This window comes from Python bivittatus, unplaced genomic scaffold, assembly GCF_059951505.1.
Source record: "Python bivittatus isolate LINGU-HERP-01145 unplaced genomic scaffold, Pbiv_v1 ctg000080_np1212, whole genome shotgun sequence".
Taxonomy (NCBI): domain Eukaryota; kingdom Metazoa; phylum Chordata; class Lepidosauria; order Squamata; family Pythonidae; genus Python; species Python bivittatus.
In genome coordinates, this window is record NW_028277035.1 from 39,012,018 (window position 1) to 39,032,479 (window position 20,462).

Sequence of the window (20,462 nt, forward strand, 5' to 3'; positions counted from 1 at the left end):
GAACAAAAATATGGTGCTATATACTCTTTTAAACAAATAATTTTTAAAACATAATTCACCTTCACATCATTGTGTAGATGTGATAGAAAGATATATACTCTATTGCATATCTTCTCATAGATCCTTCATTGTGCAAAAAATAAGTTCTTTTTTCCCCCTTACTTGGACAATATTTTAATGATTGGTAAGTCATATTGTAGATTGAATATAGTGGAGGGAGAGGGAGGAGGAGGGAGGGAGAGAGATGTTCTGGGATTGTCATATTAAGGCAAGCAGTTTTAATCTAAAATAGTTTTGAGTAACATATTTTTTAACTAAACATGTACACCCAGAGATTCACTTTGTTATGATGCAAATCTTGCACCCTGTAAAGGTAGCGTTGAAGGCTTTAGCTTCCTATGTATAATTTTCTAAAGCCTGAGGCAGCAAATCTGACAAATACTGTAATGGATTGGATCCAGACTTATACATGCTTAAATTAGACCCACTGAAATCAAGTTGTCATTATTATTCTGGATATCTTGCATTTCCATCAAGGAAAAATGACTCTCAAGGTAGAACAGATTAATTAAAACACAGTTGAAAGCAAAATTAGCATAATAACTAGGCTGTACTTTGGAGTGCGCAGAGTGCAAACTACTTAAAGCAGCTGCAGCTTTTCCCAGGAAATTATAGTTGTCATTAATATTATTAGACATAAAAATACACCTACAGAGAAGTGTGCAAGTTACCGTTCAGCTATGTCTAGGAAAAATCAGAAGCTGTATATACAGCCTCATGACTTGTCAAATCCAGCCAAATTTGTGTTTTAGCTCAGATCATAAAGAGACAATAAGATACAGTGGCTAAAGTGCTGGACTAGGAGCTGGGAGGCGCTAGTCTTCTCTAGACCTGGAAGCCAGCTGGATGACCTTGGGCCAGGCGTTCCCTCTCAGTCCAGATCAGTGTCAGGCTCTGTGATAAGCTGGCTGAAAAATAAAACTTCTTGCATCATGCATTGATAGCTTTACTTTAAGAATTGCAGCAAATAGTGCGAAACAAGCAGATCCTAAAAGTGGGACAACTGCCAGGAACAACAATCACAACTTCAGTTCAGACCACAAAAACCTACAGAGTATTGCTCCTCTTAATTTTTGAAGCACCCAGTATTATTTGACAAAATTACCTCTGTGGCACATTAAGTTTACATTGATATTAGCAAAATAGCTTTTGGGTAGCTAAACACTGGAATTTGAAGATCCCTGTCTTGGGAGAAGGAACAGGCACTTCCAAAATCAAGCCTAATAGCCAACACACATATTTTATCTATTTTCTAGTACACATCTGCTCTTACGTATGATGGGGTTCGGGTAATGGCAGAAGCTTTTCAGAGTCTCAGGAAACAACGAATTGATATTTCCCGTCGTGGGAATGCTGGGGATTGCCTTGCAAATCCAGCTGTTCCTTGGGGACAAGGGATTGACATCCAGAGAGCTCTACAACAGGTCAGAAACTTTAAGCCTGGACAGAGATTATAACATTGTTAAAATATCTGAATTATTCATTAATTTCCATGCAACCATTATTTTATGGACTGTAATCTGTATTATGTTGTCAAGGATGACTATTGAATATTTATACTGAAACTGGATTTCTAAAGTAGTCTTGAAAAGTCACCTTATTTAGGAAAAGACATTGGGGGGGAAATCTGACTGAGGACATTTGGGGGAAAATGTACTTTCTTTGTAAGGGTGGATCCTGATCTCATCAAGCTTGAATTAAAAGGTTTCAGCAACCTAAAATAAAATTATAATAGGTAATTCACGATATACTCTGCTTTTATACATGAGTGAATGCTGGCTATGTCAGATGCATAAATAATACATTACACAATACTTATTCGATTATACTATATCAGACTGCTGATGGGCAACATGCTTGAATGCGTCTTATAGATGAAAGCTAGGTTGTTGGAAGTAAACTAAGTCAACCCCCTTGTCCCTTGATTTACTATTTTCCATTGTTTTACAATGGAAACAGAAAAAATCATATTAAGATTTAGCACTGAAGCAGAGTTCCTTTATTCTGTCTTTATATTATATAGTATATGCAATCCATTCAGTACTAGGTATTCTCTGGTGTTAAGAGAAGTGGGAGTTTAGAAAGGGAAAATTTGTAAAAACTACCTTATTGGAAGCACTTATCATTTCAATGCTAATTTCTGAAATGATTGGAGGAAAAGGAATGTCCAAGGGCAAAACTGCATAGTTAGGTTGCTTCTTCATAGCAATGGACCAACAATTTTTGGAGGGCAGGAATGGATGACATTGTATCTTACCTCCAGCCTATTGCAAACCCAACCTCTCCCTATGTTTTGTTGTTCTGAATCAAAGGTAGAGTTTTCCAGCTTGTGCCAGCTCAAACATTGCAGTCCCGTTTAACTGTTGCACTTTACTTTGGTTTAGGCAACCCCCTGCATTTTGACCAGCTGCAGCACAGAGGCAGGAGTACTTTGCCCTCATTTTCTCAGCTTTTCCTCAAGAAAATCTGCTGTGGCTTCTGTGCAGGTAGTCCTCACTTAGCAACTGCCTCATACAGTGACTGTTCGCAGTTACAACAGTGATGAAAAAGTAACTTTGTGACCAATCCTCACATTTATGACCTTTGCCGGACTGTAAAACAAGGGAAAGATGAAGTAAGATCATAAGCACAGTCACGGTTTCACTTAGCAACCACTTCACTTAACGACCAAGTTACAGGGCCCAACTGTGGTCGCTAAATGAGGACTACCTATATATGTCCAGTAAAATCAGGAAGGAAAGCAATTGGCCATGTTTTTCTGGACAAAGATGGGACAACATAGCTGCAAGGGAATTGTCCAAAGGTGGGTGGGCCTGGTACCTGCATTCTGGGCTAAATTTCTTGCAAGCTGCTATCAGAGCATCTTGGTCCAGGTGGTTTTTTCTTAAGCAGCTCAGAGTTAAGCTGGCTTCAACACAGTACAGGAACAGTGCAGGCATGTACAGAGTGAGGAAGAGAACACTGATGGAGCTAAGCAGGCTCTATTGCCTAGGCAAAAGTGGCTAAAGGATTTTTCAAGTCCAGAATGGTCAGATAACATTTGGAAGTGGCTCAGGCAGATGCCTCCCTAATTCACTGAGCTATAAGAATTAGGAGGAGATACAGCAAAATCAGACTTGTAAAGTTCTCTTCTTGTAGCCTGTCTCAGTACAAGTATTTCTTCACTCCTGTGCATTGGGGTTGACAGATACTGGGTGTAAAAACATTGCATCATAGGTGAACCTCCTTATGGAGGATATGCCAGAAGTAGAGGGACACAGCTGGGAAGGCCTTCTTCCTTGTACCCTAACTGAATTCAGCGTAGTTATCCAAAGACAGCTTCCAAGTATGACTGAGGTTCCTCAGCAGATTATTTTCCTTTTAAGTGCAGCAGACAAATTTATTACATTTGTCATCATTATTCAGGTAGTCCTTGCTTAACAACCCTAATTGGGACTCTCAACTCCATAGCTAAGTGAAGCAGTCATTAAGTGAAGCATCACGTGACCGTCCTGCTTAGCAATAGCAGTCCCAGTTGTGATTGTTAAGTGAATCACTTGCAGAAGTTAAGCAAGAGATCACATGACTGCGACTTGCGATCTCCTGCCAGCTTCCCCATTGACTTTGCTTGTTGGAACCTGGCTGGGAAGGTTGCAAATGGTGATCACATGATTGTGGGACACTGTGGCTGTCTTAAATGCATGACGGTTGCCAAGCACCCAAATCACGATCATGTGATTGCCAGGACACTGTGACACTTGTAAGTGCGAGGACCGGTCGTAAATCACTTTTTAAGCACCATCATAACTTTGAACAGTCACTAAACGAATGGTCATTAAGTGAGGACTACCTGCAGTTTATAAATCCTTTACAGTTTAGATGATGGGGATGATGATTTTGTTAGTAAGGTAACATCAAGTGCAGATATGTGAAAAAAATTCTCCATTTAATAACCTTCCCCAACCCAGTGGCTAACTTCCGTCTATTATCTTTTGCAGAAGAACATTCCACATTTGGTACAAGAAGATCTTAGCCTTTTGGCGATCTGTTTGCAAGTATAGAGGAGATGGTGATGTGAACTCTGCTTGCCTGCATCCCCATCTGCTCTGTGTTAACTGGAAAAGTCTGAACTGGAAAGTTGTAATTACGTTCACCTAAATGGGCTTATGTCCTCAGTGCAAATTGAAAAGAAAATGCCTGAAGAAAAATCTTGATATGCATTGATGTGTATATCATTTGATCTGATTTAAGAGCTTTGGAGAGAGATTCAGTACAACAATTTTGTAATAATTGTCATTTTTCTTACTGATCTCCTCCTTTTTTGTCATAGGTGCGCTTTGAAGGACTGACAGGCAATGTCCAGTTTAATGAGAAAGGACATCGAACTAATTACACCCTTCATGTTATTGAAATGAAACATGATGGGATCAGAAAGGTAAAGGTGGTTAGCTTGGGAATGGAACTTGTTTCTGACAACATTTATTTTCTAATGCAGTTTTTGTCATGAGCTAAAAAAGTTTATGTAAATAAGGCATAAAAATGGGTTTATTTCTGACACCTATTTTTGTATGTTCTTAGGATTGTAAAAACATTTTTTTTCATGAATTTCTGTAGGAGTAAATTTGGGATTTCTTCAGCAGTGACAGATTCTTCAGAGAAAGGTTTCTTTTTTTCTCTAATACTTTCTGGAATGACCATATAAATGAGGTATCAGGAGCCTTAGGTGAGGGAAGGAGCCTCTTTGTGAAGAGTGAAATCAAATCAAATGTTATTATTGCAATCAGAGATCAGCGTGCTTTGTGAACAGTGCTTTTGTAAGCAAACCAGGCTTCCTTAAGATTAAATAAAGCTGAAAAGAGATATCTCAGTCTCCTCCAATATTTAAAAAAGTAAATATAATCCCAACCCACCCCCATCCACTCTGGCAGGTATTTCTACAGAGTCATCTTTAATCCTTAGGAAAAGATTCTGGAATGAAAAACTAAACAGTAGAATGTAATGGATTTTGAGTATTGCCCATCTCAATTGCTTTTTTAAATTGATAATTATGTCCCATTTATTTCTGCTGTGGTATATTTTAATCCTGTAAACCTAAAATACATGTGTAAATATTATTTTAATATTTAATATGGATTTAAATATATCATTTTCTCTCAAAACATTTAAGTAAGTAAATGTATTAATCTGTTAAGAACGGTGACTTGACATCGGGAAAATTGAAATCTGATAGCTTAATTCTAACTGATACATTAGTCAGAAAAATGCAGATCAGGACTTTTCATACAAGTATTAACCACAGATTAATTCCCAGATGATTTCCTATCATCAGTAAAACTCATCTAATCTCTGAATTATAACAGATACAGAGTCATTGAAAGTTTAAAGTTTTAAGTACAATTTGTGTATGCGTGCATGAAAAAGGAGGGAGTGAGAAATAGGAACATCAGGTCTACCTCAGAAAGTATCAAAAATATAAAAGATTCACATAAGCTTTTATTAGTATAATGATACACACACACAAAGTACTTATGTCTTACACTTTGCGTTTGCCTTCAGGAGGTCTGGACAAAATCAATAATGCCACAAATTTTAAAATGCAAAGATATTTCAATTTTTGAAAGGTGGTTGATTTATTTCTCACAATGTTTACCATGAGTTTTCGCACCAGTTATAGTGTCAGGTTATAGAACTGATTTTTGCCAAAGATGTACCATATATCATATTTTACTCTGTAAGCTGCCCGGAGTCACTGTGTGTAAGTTGGGGGGCCATATAAATTTGTTAAATAAATAAAATATTCTGTTGATCATTTCTAGATCGGTTATTGGAACGAAGATGAAAAATTTGTTCCAACCATCACGGATCAGCAAGGTGCAAACGAAACAACAACTCTGCAGAACAGGACCTATATTGTCACAACCATTCTTGTAAGTATTCTGATACTGAGATCTTTATCTCAGCAAACCCTATCCTAGTTTTGTGTTTTCCTTCATTTAGAATCTCGTACAATTTCAGAAGCAAAATATTTAAAGCAGGAGCATTTTAAGACTTGCCACATGCTTGAAATTATCAAGCTTTGTATGATGGGCATGAAACTGGATAGCTCATTTAGTGGTTAAGATGTTGGGAGATCTAAATTCAAATCTACCCTTCCATGGAAAATTATTGAGTGACTTTGAGCCCAGATTTTCTTTCTTGACTCTTGTTGTGGGGATAAGAAGAAAGTTTCCCCATTAAAACTCCTGAGATCTCGTGGAAAAAAAGTGGGATATAAAATAAACAAATATCAATAATAAGCTGCTGGAAAAAATATACTGTAAACACTGCACTTTTCTCACCATTGCAATATGTTTCATAAACATGGTTGACATCTTTTTTTTTTCTTTTTTTTACTGCCTTACTCATGGATTTTTAATGGAGAGGACTGATTCCTGAGGAGATACCATAGCTTTGACATGGAAAAATAAAAGTATTGTTTTTTATATTTAAAAAGCCCCCTAAACTTCAAGAACATAATTTGGTTTGTAGTAATAAATTCCACAATTCAAAATTCTCAAGAAGCTGGATAAACATCCAACAGAACAGAAGTAGAATTAAATTTTTTCAGCCTTAAGGGCTTGGAGAGGAAGCTTGATCATCTATCATGCTATTATTCTGTAATTATCTGAGATTCCTAGTAAACATTCCATAAACAGATGTTTTATACATGATTGGCTAGAAATTTCAACTCTCTGCAAATATGCACATATTTGAATAATGTGACACTTGGATAAGATGGCCATGGATATATGTGACAGCAGCTGTTATGACTGCTGTGGCTGAAAAAATCGTGTTGTGATTAAAGCTGGACATCAGACTTCTGTTTCATTTAAATGTTTGAGTTATTGTGTAAATTTTCTGAAGAAATCCAGTGACTTCACTGAATGATATCTTGTATCTACAAACATGTCTAATATTCACATTTTATGGTGAAATAAGAAATGCCTCTTTTGGGAAGCTTTCCATGTGAAAACAGGTTAAGAAAGCACATAGTTTAGAAATCCTTTTTAGTTTCTCCATTAATTCTATAATTCAGACTCTGCCTAAAAATAAGCTCTATCCTTCAATGCTGGCAAATAAATTTGTCCCCGATCTTTTGTATGCTGATGATGCAGTTATTCCTTTTACAACCCAAGTAAGCTTAAGGTGTAATCTTCAAGCGCTTGCTATCAAGCGGCAGTAAAGAAAAATTGGTTACCTCCTCTAAAACAAAATAAGTATCTTTTACCGAAAAGACATGCAAATTGTAATCATAGGTGGGTGATTAACAGCATTAGTAAAGACTTCAAATATCTAGAAGTTACTTTTCAGTCATAATTGGAAGAAACAAATTAAAGATATCTTGGGCTGCTAATGCCATGTTTGATTTTCAAACAGCAGTGGCAGTAACTGTGATTCCACTGCTTTAAATTTTTCCCAAGCCAAGACACTATATGCTATATGGTTTGCAGATTTGCCATTATAAAGATTTAAGTACCTTTGAAGTAGTGGAATCTGAATTCATATGAACTGTTCTTAGAGTTCCTTGGAATATCATCAGTGCTCATGGGCACTTGGAATCCAGTTGGTTGAGGCTCATTAGAGCCAGACTTAATTGTTTTATTTCTTTGATTTTAGGATATATAATAACCCTCACTTTTCTGGAAGTGAGATTTGAGTAAGTTCTCCACGTTTTATTGCGCAGCTCATTTTATCAAGCTTGGTGGCTTGTTTTAATAATGCATTTTGCAGATCAGGCAAGGAAAATGCTTATTTCTCTTTTTTGCTTTATTTAACACAACAGAGAGAAAAAATAAAAATATAACAAAATAACAAAAAGAGAAAAAAATACAATAATAAAAGTATAAACTGTGTATATAAAGATTTCTCATGCATATATAGATGTACATATGAACAATTACCTAACATTTTCAATAAAAGATTACCATATTTCATCGTAATCATCCATACATAATTTACGTCTATATGCAACTCGTTTGTAAGTCACAAGTACCATCATATGCTCAGTCCACTGGGTAATTGGGGCCATAAATTAATATGTTGAAGAACTAATCTTTTGGCAGTAATCAGGGCATGGATACTCAGTTTCTGTTGTCCTATCAGTATCAAGGTGCTGGTTTTAACCTTTAAAGTCCTTCATGGCATGGGACCGGGTTATCTGAGGGACCGCTTCTCCCTGATTACATCTGCCCACCCATCACATCTGGCAGAGATGGTATGCTTCGGGACCCATCTGCTAGGTACTTACACTTGGCGGGTCCTAGGAGGCAGGCCTTTTCTGTCATGGCACCCGCCTTATGGAACATCCTCCCCCGAAGTGAGGTTAGCTCCATCCTTGTTATTGTTCCATAAGTCCCTCAAGACCTGTCTATGTCAACAGTCTGGGGGTCCCAAGGGACTGGTGACATTTTAAGATGGCTCCATCATTGTTAATATCTATTCTTTCCTATGCCTGGTGGTTTGTATTTTTAATAATTAATTGTTTTATATTTTTAATAATGTTTGTTTTTCAATATTTATTGTTTTATTTAATTGTTGTATGCCACCTAGAGTCTCTTTTTGTGAGATGGGCAGCTATATAAATTTGCTAAATAAATAAATAAAATCTCTTGTGCTATCAATATCCACGTAGTCAGTATATAGTTCAAAAGAATATACACATTCAAAAATATTAAACAGTTTTTGAATCAATATAATAGTAATAGAAAATATAGCAAATCTGTTATATTGGGAACCAAAACAGTTCAGTTAGCTAAATTGCTTTGAATGCAAAACAGTTCAGTTAACGAAAGGTGTCACATATTCCAAAAGGACCCAAGAAGGAAAATATGCACTAAGTAAAGAAGTCTACAAGTTCTACTACTAATCAAAAGGTATGCATAATGGTATAATTCAAAATTTGGAAAACCCAAACCCCCATTTTTAACTGACAATTGCATCTTTTTCAAAAGTATCTCCAGAATTGAAGAACCCCATAGAAATTTACAAAACAGCATACTGAGTTTTTGAAAATATTTTCCAGATACAGTATGTATCCATGCAAAAAATAAAGTATCCTGAGAATTCCATTCACTTTTAGAGTGTTGATCCTAGCCTAAAAGATTAATTTTAATAACTCCCATCTGCCAAAGTACAGAGAAACCTCTTTATATATCTTATTCGTATTCAGTGTTTATTTGAGAAATGTTTTTGGGGTAAGAATACCTAAATAATTGATAAATTCAGTACCTATAACAAAATGATAACCATTTAATGTATGAATAAACCTACAGACATCAGTTCCAACTTAGACTAGTTAATAGAATATCCTGCAATTTGAGCAAAGGCATTAGTCAGATGCATCAAAGCCAGAATCAAAGTACTGTACAAGATTCAGAAATAAACAATAAAATATCATCAGCATAGAATACCAATTGATACTCTAATTATACAAAAATCATGGATAGTATAATCTTGTCCAATAGCACAAGCTAGGGGTTCTAAAGAGAGATCCAAAAGGAAAGTGGACATCTCTGTCTAGTACTTTTATAGAGTGGAAAAGTTTTAAAAATACTATTTATCTTCACTTTATTGAGGATCTCATAGAGACTCTGGACAAGAATTTACATGTAGCTAAGGTAATATGCATGAGAGTCAGTTTGGTGTAGTGATTAAGGCAGTAGGATAGAAAGTGGAAGACTGTGAGTTCTAGTCCTGCCTTAGGCACGAAGCCAGCTGGGTGCCCTTGAGCCAGTTGCTCTCTCTCAGCCCTGGGAAGAAGGCAAGGGGAAATCACTTCCAAAAAACCTTGCCAAGAAAACTGCAGAGACTTATCCAGGCAGTCGCCAGGAGTCAACACTAACTTGAAGGCACCAATTTTTTTAAAAAAAGCATGTCCTTTCTGTGAATTTTATCAGAGGTTTTTTCCACATTTAGCACTAAACTTGCAGCTTTGTCTTTTTCTATTTTTATTCAAATCAAGCAAATTTTCTACCAGCTGAATATTATCTGATCTGTGTCTAGTTTTGATAAAGCCTCTTGATCATTTTGAAGAGATTACTTGTTGAAGTTCCCATTAATTAATAAATTAGATTGATAATTAGCACTTAGCATATGATCTTTACTAGGTTTTGGTATAATGGTAATGAACGCTTCATTAAATGAAGATGACATTCCATTCTCAGAGATAACATTAAATGAAAATATCACTTTTTATTAATGGATCTATTAATAAAAACTTCTAGAGCAGTGTTTCTCAACCTCAACAACTTTTAAGATTCTCTATCTGCTGGCTGGGGAATTCTGGGAATTGAAGTCCACACATCTTAAAGTTGCTGAGATTGAGAAACTCTGTTCTAGAGGACTTGCCAATTTTTGCTTTGTTGCTTTCTGTTGCTTTGTTGCTGTTGCTGTTGCTGTTAGAAGGCTAGGGATTTAACTCTCAGCCATTAATAAAGAAGATATACTTATGCATTGTTGGGTCTTGGACTAGTTTTCCTAAATAGCCTCCTACATCATTTGATTAATATTTAATTTTTACTTTTATTTTGCTCTGTACTGGTTTATTTATTATGCTTGTTGAGTGAATTGTATCTTGGACTATTGGTCTCTGTCAGTGAAGTAATAATGTGGCTGAGCTTTGTAAACTAGTTGCCTTTGCTTGACAGTATAGAGTCAACTCATAGAATTTTCTTTATGGAATTCGGTGGTGGTGGTGGTGGTGGTGAAGCTCCAGACAGCAGCTGTCTCTCCCTCCATAAATCATTCATACATCCTATTGAGAACTTTTGTCATAATAGTGTTTTTAAACAGAATCATCAATGTGCATATGCACAATCTGTATTTCAGATACTTTCCTCAAAGCTATTTATTCTTAATTTTATTTACTACAGCTTTGTATATTGAATAAATAAATGTACTGGGGATTTTAAAATTTTATTTACTCTATAGAAGTATGCACATTATTTCTCCATTTCTAGAAATAATATTCTACTCTCGTCTTACCTACACTGTCTTTGTGTTCTGAAGCTTCCTGTCTTTTGCTTCCCTCTATGCTGTATCCTAGCAGTATTCCTAGAGCAGTTCAGTGGTGGAACCAATTAACTTGGTGTTGGTGGGCTTTACATCAAAGGCAAAGACTCTAACATTACGCAAAAAAGTTTGCATTGCCAAAATGTTGAAGCATTGATCATGCAACTTCCTCTGTTTCTCCCAGGAAGCTCCATACGTGATGCAAAAGAAGAGCAGTGAGCCATTAGAAGGAAATATGAGATATGAAGGATATTGTGTAGAATTAGCTGCTGAAATTGCAAAACATGTTGGCTACAACTACAGTTTGCAGATTGTTGCTGATGGAAAATACGGTGCTCGAGATTCTGAAAGTAAAATGTGGAATGGCATGGTTGGAGAACTAGTGTATGGAGTAAGTTTCCAGCTTTGAATCAGTGGTTTACAATTATAAAAGCTAATGATGCCAGAACATCTTCAAAAGTATTGTTTCTATCATTCAGCACTAGAGATTACAAATAATTTTTCACAATGTAACTGTCCATTGCATTCAGTTGCTGCTGTTACTTGAGATTATTCTTCAAATAACAGCAAGAAAAACATGAAAACCTGCCTTAATCATCATGAATGATACTATATAGTTGACAGTCAAATCATTTCAGCAATTTACAATTAATTGAAATTATTTGTATCAGGCAAAATATCTCCATCTTAAAATAAATGGGTAGGTATCATGCTACCAGGACCTTTTCTTCTCCTGCTTTTTTAAGTGGGGGGGGGGGGAGATAAAGAATTGAGGAATTGAAATATCATAGATCCTAGACTGGGACATCAACTAAAGGATCATATCAACAGCTTTGATAAGACACAATAAATAACAATTATTTAAACAAAAGGAAATAGTACAGAACCACACTTGGAGGGTTGTTGTTTTGGATTTATAAAGTAATACAAATCCAAGCATGTCTGTAGGGCAGTGGATGAAGGAAAGAATATGAGACAAATCAAACTGAGCTATCTATAACATATACCTCATATTTTCAAGCTTTTCAAACTTAGTTTCTACACATGAAAACTAAACTTCATAACAAAAAACAAAACAGCAATACTCTAGTATCTTAAATAGAGCAAAAATATATAATGCTATGCTTCTCCCCCCTACCCAAACCTTGCTAACAAAATATTGATACATGCTGATACAGTACTTTGCAGATCTCAGAACATTCTGTCTAACACTGATCTCCCTTCCTTTTCAGAGAGCTGATGTGGCTGTTGCACCATTAACTATCACTCTAGTGCGAGAGGAAGTCATAGACTTTTCCAAACCTTTTATGAGCCTGGGCATATCTATCATGATTAAAAAGCCTCAAAAGTCCAAACCCGGGGTCTTTTCCTTCCTGGATCCTTTAGCTTATGAGATCTGGATGTGTATAGTTTTTGCCTATATCGGTGTCAGCGTTGTCCTCTTTCTGGTTAGCCGCTTCAGCCCGTACGAATGGCATAATGAGGAGCTTGAGGAAGGCCGTGACCAACCAGCTAATGACCAGACCAATGAATTTGGGATATTTAATAGCCTCTGGTTCTCCTTGGGAGCTTTTATGCAACAAGGATGTGATATATCTCCAAGGTTAGTAATTTAAATTAAATATGCCATCTTTGAAGGTATGTGGGTGATGGGATTGTATTTTCAGATGCCATGAAATAGTCCTCCTCTATCATGTTTTCCACCTTCAGTATAGCATCTGCAGTCAACCTGTATGATTGAAGTGGCTGAAACAGGATATATTAGCCTGTTTAGGTTAAAGGTCTGTTGAAAATGCCTTTAAAGAGAATTTATGTTTTGATCAAAAAGTTTCTTTTACCATTTCAAACTTTCTTAATTTTCCCTTTTGCTGCTATAATTCCCTGTTATGTGCAAATCAATCCCTCCCAGATTTTACTTCCTGCTTTCTAAATAATATTTGAAATATTCAAGATAAGATATGAAAGGGCATAACATGCACCTGTTACCAGTCTATGGAGTTCTACTTTCATATGCATGTACAACAACCTAATGGCATCAATTCTTACATTCTGATATATAGTTCAGCCCTTTTACTCATAATTAAACCCTATATGTTGATTTCCCTGCATGTATTCATGAACTCCACAATGTCAGACCACCTTCGTTCAGCTCTGTTACATCCTTCTCCTTTCTCTTAGTTTCACAGGCATACAGCACGCCTATTTTTCTTTCTGTCATTGTATTCATTAATTAATTCTCTTTATCATACTTTATTTATTAGAGCATAAGTGTCCAGTATAAACTGCAATGACACAAGAATGACAAAATGCCATGATATCACAATCAGACTCTGGCCTTTTGAACTTGCTTCCTGTTATCAGACACAAGAACATAAGTGGTTTGTGTGACCACATCACACAGCTGGTTTCATCACTTGTTCTATCTTGCACTGGACACCTATGTATTATTATTATTATTATTATTATTATTATTATTATTATTATCACTATCACTATCACTATCACTATTATTATTCTTTTATCATACATATATTCAACTCAAGGTGGCAAACATACCTGATACTCCTGCTTTCTGTTTTCCCCACAACAATAACCCTGTGAAGTGGGTGGGGCTGAGAGAGAGTGACTGGCCAAAATCACCAAGCCAGCTTTCAAAAGCTGATTTCCATGATTTACACAGAGCTATGATAAATGGATTACTTTCAACAAAGGGTAAACTGAAGATCCAGCACACTAAATTAGGAGGACGTCTACTGAAGTCAAAAGAGCTTACTTTTGAGGAAATGTATGCAGTCAATCACCTTGGTTATTTTGATTTCTAACCTGCTCCATTTTTAAGTTCACGTCAACAACAATTATATTAAACTTTAGTCCATAAGCTTTAATAAATGTAATAATAAATTAACTAACAAAAGCATTAATTGATTAATAAATCAATTGTAGAGCAAATTGTAATTGATAGGACTGAGTTTTGAAGATCCCTTTACCTCATTTTAGTTCTGTTTTGTTATTGTAATAATGCATTTAAAATGATATATAAAAGAGGGCCTTTCTGTTTAAAATAGTTAATTTATTTATTTCATTAAAATTTATTATACCCACCCACTCCAACAGCCTCTTCTGCTCTGTTTAGCAAATGCACATACATCTAACACTTTTTTCATGATTTTCCCAACAGTACCTATATTGAGTTTTTGCTATTACACAGGTTTAATTACATTGATTTACTGATTAACTAATCATGTGAGGGTCAGATTGAGGTTTTGTATGTGCACATTTAATTACATTTATTCACTAATTGAATTTAACTACATTTATTCATTTAGACTCCAATAATTAGTTAACTGATCTTTAATCAGTATTCCCAATTCAAAATATGATAAAGATAATGAAAATGAACCAGCAGATTTGACTTCACATGTTTTTGATCTTCCTCTCACTTCATTTTAGCCTAGCCCCAGCTGTAAGAATGCAACTGAAATAAAATGGCCTACTTGCAAAACTTTCCAGTGTGCTGAGGGATGGACACATGGATATTTCAAAGTTCCTTAACTGCATCAAATGCTAAGCAACATTTTTAGAAGAGTTAATTGGAGCTGCAGTCTAATGCTAATAGGTTTTAAAGCCTTAAAGAGAAATGAACATTCACCTTGCTCCTTCAGGCAATCCCCAATCATCACTTTTTTTTTTCAGACCATTGTCTGGAAAAAAATTATCATTATTTTATTTGTTTATTCATTCATCCATTCATCACATTTATATAGCTTTCACTTTCATTTATTTATTCACCACATTACTTTCACTTTTTCAGATATCAAAGATGTTGAAGGGGAGAGGGGAAAATGAGATGGGTTGAATGACTGAGAGTTCTTTGATATAATCACAGAGAAAGTTGCACCAGGGATTCATGAATTGCTGACTTGAGAAACAGGAACTATTTCTTCAATAATGGCTTACTCTAGTCTGTTTTATGCTTTCAGTTTGCCTCATTTAAGCAAGGATATTTGAAGAACTTGGTAAAATCAGTTGTTAGTTGTGGGTTTATATATATATATATATATCATTAATCATTCTTCAAATCAATCTTTATTCCAACTTCCTAATTATTTATTTTTATTCTTTAATTATTTTTCTCCCATCTCAAGACTTAACACCTTAAATTAATTCTTCAGTTTTTTATTAGTATACCTACCTGGGAGTAATTTGTTATTATAATTATATACCTCATTGTTTTGTGCACACCACTGCTCAAGAGTCTCCAAAGTTGTTTCTAACTCTAGTATCGTATGAATCTATAATTCATCTGGCTGGCATGAACATATAAGGTAACATCATGCATGCATTTCATGTTATTTCTTCCTCTCAGAAATGGGGAAGATTATACTTACTGTGCACATCATGCATCATTTTACGTATACAATCAGAGATATAACATTCAAGAACCATATAAAAGTATTCCATAGCTAGATAAGCATATGAACATCTTTGTCAACCAACATAATGTGATATGATATGATAGAATTATATACTTTATGCTCAAGGCTTTTCTTGACTGTCTGGAACATTGAATAGCTTTCTTTTTCCCAAGGTTCTGCAAATATCAGTAATAGTAGTGCTAGTGGTACCGCTGATCATGATTATTTATGTATATGTATAGATATTTAATCATTTCTGATGCTTTCTATACATATAATACATTTCCTTCTCTTCCCTCTGCATCCTGTTTATGTGCTACTGAAAACACATACCAGCTTAGCAAGATCTCCTTGTTATTTTCAGTTTGAGAATTTTGCTCAAGTTTTGCTCTGACTTTTCTTCTTATCCATTTTGCAGTTTCAGCCCTTATTATTGTTGGATTGTTGTTATTTTTAGGATGGAAGCCAAGATAGAAGCAAGTAACTCTTAAGAAATCTCAATTAAAGAAAAACCTTGTCACACATCTGAAAAATCTGCAATGCCATATGAGCTGCTCTATCAGATTTCTGGTGGGAGGCATGCATCCTTTCTCATGGTGTCAATAGATAGATGTAGGGCCACACACAGCAGCCACTTACCTTTTAGACATTTTGATATGCCTCAGGCACAGTGACTAAGAGAGAGTTGCAGTTCTAGGAGTGAATAGATCCTTAGCAAGATTTGGGGAGCCCTCATATCATCATTGCCTCTCCCCTTCCCCTCTCCACACCCCCTGTTATTTCCCCTATTTCATAACCAAAATCAAAATAAATTTTAAAAAATGGATCTTATTATTATATTTCCTTAGGCACTTCATATGACTCTCTCTTCTTTTTTTCTCCTTAACCCCCATTTAGGTTCTCCTCAACCATCTTATTGGGTGGATAAGGAACGGAAATGGGGCAACCTCTTTTTGGTTTTAATTCCCTCAACTCCAGTTTTTCTAACTTTACATTGGGAAATAAAGGTGCTTAACATGGCTGTTTGTTTCTGTAGTGGAAGCTTTTTGTGTTTCTCTTTTATTTTTTAAGGATTTTATGGCAACTGCCAGATCTTGTGAAACTCTTGGGTTGTAGAGAACCAGGACCTGCATCTTCTGGTCCAGTTTTAAGTGCAGCACTGGACATATGACTGTTTCCTTGAACAATAATTAGATACTCAATAATTCGACAGAAATGCTAGGGATTTAAAAATAGTTCCTAGACATTTTTCACTAATTGGGAATCCTGCTGTACTATCCAGAATTTGTGACATATGGCAGTTTCTAAAGCCTGTTCATTTGGGAAGTATAGATCTACTGTAGGTATAAAGAGGAAACTTTTTCGCAAGCTGAACTATTCCCAAGGTCTTTGTATCAATACACATAACTTCATTGTTTTCTTAATCAGATTCACACCAAGGTGTCAGTAAAGCACCCTCTCCTCTTTTTTGGAATTCATCATAGATACTATTATTTATTCAGCTAAAGATCCAGTATATCTTCCAAAAATTATTATTGGATAACAATCCACCATAGGTCCAAGGGTAGGGCAAAAAGTGCTCTCTATTTGCGCAGTAATGTCCTTTGTGAGTTTAACCATTAAAATTTAATGTTTGGCAACAGACTGATCTTCGTTGCCTTCGTTTGCTCTCATTCAGCCAAACTGGAATGGATCATACAGTTCACAGCATGATCTCAGAGCTCATTTAATCCAAAAAAGGGAATCTGAATCTTTTAAATTACTCACCAAAATACTCTATCCCTTCCTGCCCACCCATTATGATCATCCTCTTCCTCAACCTCCCATTCAGCCTCAACAAATGGCAGTATTGGAACCTAAGTTATCCTTTGATGGGACACTTGAATGGGCACACTCAAAAAACAAAACAAAATAAAATCCCAGAAGGCAGCAGCAAACCACATTTCAAACTGTGGCCAAGAAAACCCTGTGGATGCATTCATGAAAGGAGTCGAGCTTGAATTAAAGGAAACTGGACTTTACATATGTTCAGACAAGAAAGCAGTATTACAAGGCTTGGAGAAGAATATAAAGCCACAAAAATTGAAGAGGCAGTGTGAAAAACTGTGACAATTTTGTCCAGTGTTGTGGTTCCTTTCCACAGAGGCCAGTCAGATGCCTTTGGGAAGCTCACGAGCAGACACAAATGCAAAAGCACTCCTCTTGATATGAAACATCCTCTCTCTGACACTGAAATAATTTGAAGGCATCACAATTAGGAGCAGTGTTTGGTATCATTATTCTCCCAGAAGGAGTTTAATCCCTTCTGAAAGGTGCCCAAGATATCCTGTGTGGTGAGAGGACATGGCTTTACTTCACTAGGATCAATGGCAGCTCGTGACGTGGCTTTTGTGTTATAAACTGTAGTCATTTTATTCCATATAAATCAAATAAATAATATCTCCTATTTTTTTATTGTCATGCTGAATTAAATATTGTCATGTTGAATTAAATATTGTCAAGACACCTTGGTAAAATGGGTGGCCATATAAATTGAATCAAATACAAATATAAATCAATCAATTTATGCTGAGTGGCAATTTAAGGAAAAGGTCCCATCCTGCCCTTGAGAGTAGGTGCCTCTGGCTGATGCAGACCCTCCCATCTAGGTGTGCAGCTGCTCCCTGAGCCAGGCACAGAGCCTTGCAGTTATGTGTACAAAGCTACCTCACATAAATATGCAGTTTGCTTTTGGAGGACACAGCAATCATGAAAAATCATCAAAAAAAAAATGCCTGCAAATGAAATATACACCCAGCTAAAGCTTGATATTGCTCACTCTGAATACACTATTTTTCCCTCTTACTGAACTACAAATCATTATATCTACTAGCTATGTCTGAATAAAAAAGCTATCCATCTGGGCAGTGGATGGCATTCTCCATTTATATCTATCCTCCCCTTGTCAGCTTGTAGTCCCTGGACCATTGATTTCTCTCTACAAAGCTACTTACTTCACTAAGAGAAGGCTTCATTCCATGCATGTCAAATCACTCGACCTACATGATAAAACAGGTCTCCTGGGCATTAGGGTACTGATGAGCGATATGTCTCTCAAGCTCCCTGCCTTACTTAAAATGTTGAAAAGTCTTTTAAAGAAACAAACAGATAATAGGAATGTGACAAAACAAAGTTTTATCTTGGTATTCTCAAACGTCTTGGAATCCAAGTAAATCCCATACATGTTCTTAGAAAAATAGATGTTGGCAATCCAGTGCTTTGCTTTGGAATGGGCTCACCTGTCTAGAAAAAAAAATGCCAAAAGGAAGGTAGGAGCATAGGAAGTATCGTGGATAAAAAACAGTGTTTCTTGTTTTAATTGACAAGTATTTTGCGAATGGCCATGGCAGCCATTTGTGGATCAGCAATGAAACCATGATAGGCTTTCAGAATTCTACATGTGTCCACAAGGGCAAAGTAGTTGCCTGGGGTGCCACTAAGGTATTCTTAAATCCAGCTCCTGTTAATGTTTTCATCAGAATTAAAGTAATTCCTTGGTTTTCATCTGGTGGATGAACACAGAGTTGGGTTAAAGACTGATCCAAAGCACATTCATGATTCAGCTCCTATTTTCTCTGAAGCTGTTACTTATTAAAAAAAGGTTTTATAATCTCTGCTTTGGCCTGGGATGGGGGTAGAAAAAAAAAGATAATATTTTTATTATTATTATTTTTTAAGATGTCAATAGACACAGGGTTTGAGGGGAGGTTAGATTTTAATTTGTACTTGCCAGTATTTGCTCTTCTGTGCAAATACAAAAGCCTCTTTTTGCAGATGGCCTATAACAATAAGCATTCCACACGATCCTGTAAAGAGTCTTGTCTTTGAACAGGTTGAATAGCACTGAAGGAATTTAGCCATTTAAATCCTGCAAGGCAACTATCTGGACTTTATGAGCTCCCTCTTGTGTTAACTCATGGAATTCTTCTTATTTTTGTCACTGTGTTGTTCTGCTATAGTATCTCCATCAGATCTCCCCCATCACTGACATTTATTTATTTTCTTTATTTAATTAAAAACATGGCTGTTCTAAATGATTTCCAACCACATCTGACATGGAATGTATGGGATCCTTGAAGTAGCAAAGTGCAGTATAGAATATAAATAAGGTATCCCACATTATAGTTCAAACCCCAGTATTAAAGACACTTAGTATACCACAGGGACATTGTGTACAAACTTTCATCTCTTTTCATAATCAAGAATTCTTTGAATCTATCCTCAAGCCTGGAATATTTATCCAAATGGAGAAGCAGTATCCATCTCTCCTCCCCTTCCCCCCTCTCCCACCAGCCGTCTATTGAAGCTAAAGACTTTCTCAAGTCAGTCTTGATTTCCAGCAATGTCATAAATCCCTATGTAATGTTCCTAGTAGAAACATGGAATGGAACTGGTTTGCCATTGTCTTTTTCCAGCATTTTCTTTTACTCCTTAGTCTCATTACAACCTTGGGATTTCCTGGTGGTTTCCCATCTGAGAACTAATCAGGTTTGACTCTGTTTAGCTTTTTCAAGGTCAGATAGATGTTACCATCTCTTACAACAATCAAAACTTCTGGAGAGAGGACAATGCAGTTGTTCTTTTAGCTTTTAAAAAGGTGCTTTTATTTGGAATGTCTGACTGTGTGAGAGATTTTGGAGCTGAAAGGTGATCAAGAAGGGCCATATTGTAAACTGCTGGGAGCTTTGTGGTCATGAAACACATTTAAAAAAAAAAAAAGCTGGATAGTGGGTGCTTACCCGGGAAGGAGCTCGGGAGGCAGCACTCTGAAGCCAGTCTTGCATTCTGTGCTAGGCAAGAAGCTGCAGTCGGAGTACAGCAGGAGATGATAAGAACTTCTTTGGATTTATGAAGCAAGCCAGCAAGACTATTTGGAGGTTTCCCACCCACAGAGTTGCAAGCCCTAAATATTCAGAGTAA

The 20,462-nt window shown here is 36.1% G+C and overlaps 1 protein-coding gene across 2 annotated transcripts in view; it reads left to right on the plus strand.

The window, feature by feature from the left end:
* Positions 1–20,462, plus strand: part of GRIA1 (glutamate ionotropic receptor AMPA type subunit 1) — a 225,055-nt gene that overhangs the window by 161,139 nt on the left and 43,454 nt on the right. For both annotated transcript variants that reach the window (XM_007426228.4, XM_007426231.4), the window contains exons 7-11: positions 1,317–1,484; positions 4,370–4,474; positions 5,856–5,966; positions 11,273–11,479; positions 12,321–12,691. In XM_007426228.4, the coding sequence (XP_007426290.1) occupies positions 1,317–1,484; positions 4,370–4,474; positions 5,856–5,966; positions 11,273–11,479; positions 12,321–12,691 (962 nt within the window). The remainder of the gene's footprint in view (positions 1–1,316; positions 1,485–4,369; positions 4,475–5,855; positions 5,967–11,272; positions 11,480–12,320; positions 12,692–20,462) is intronic.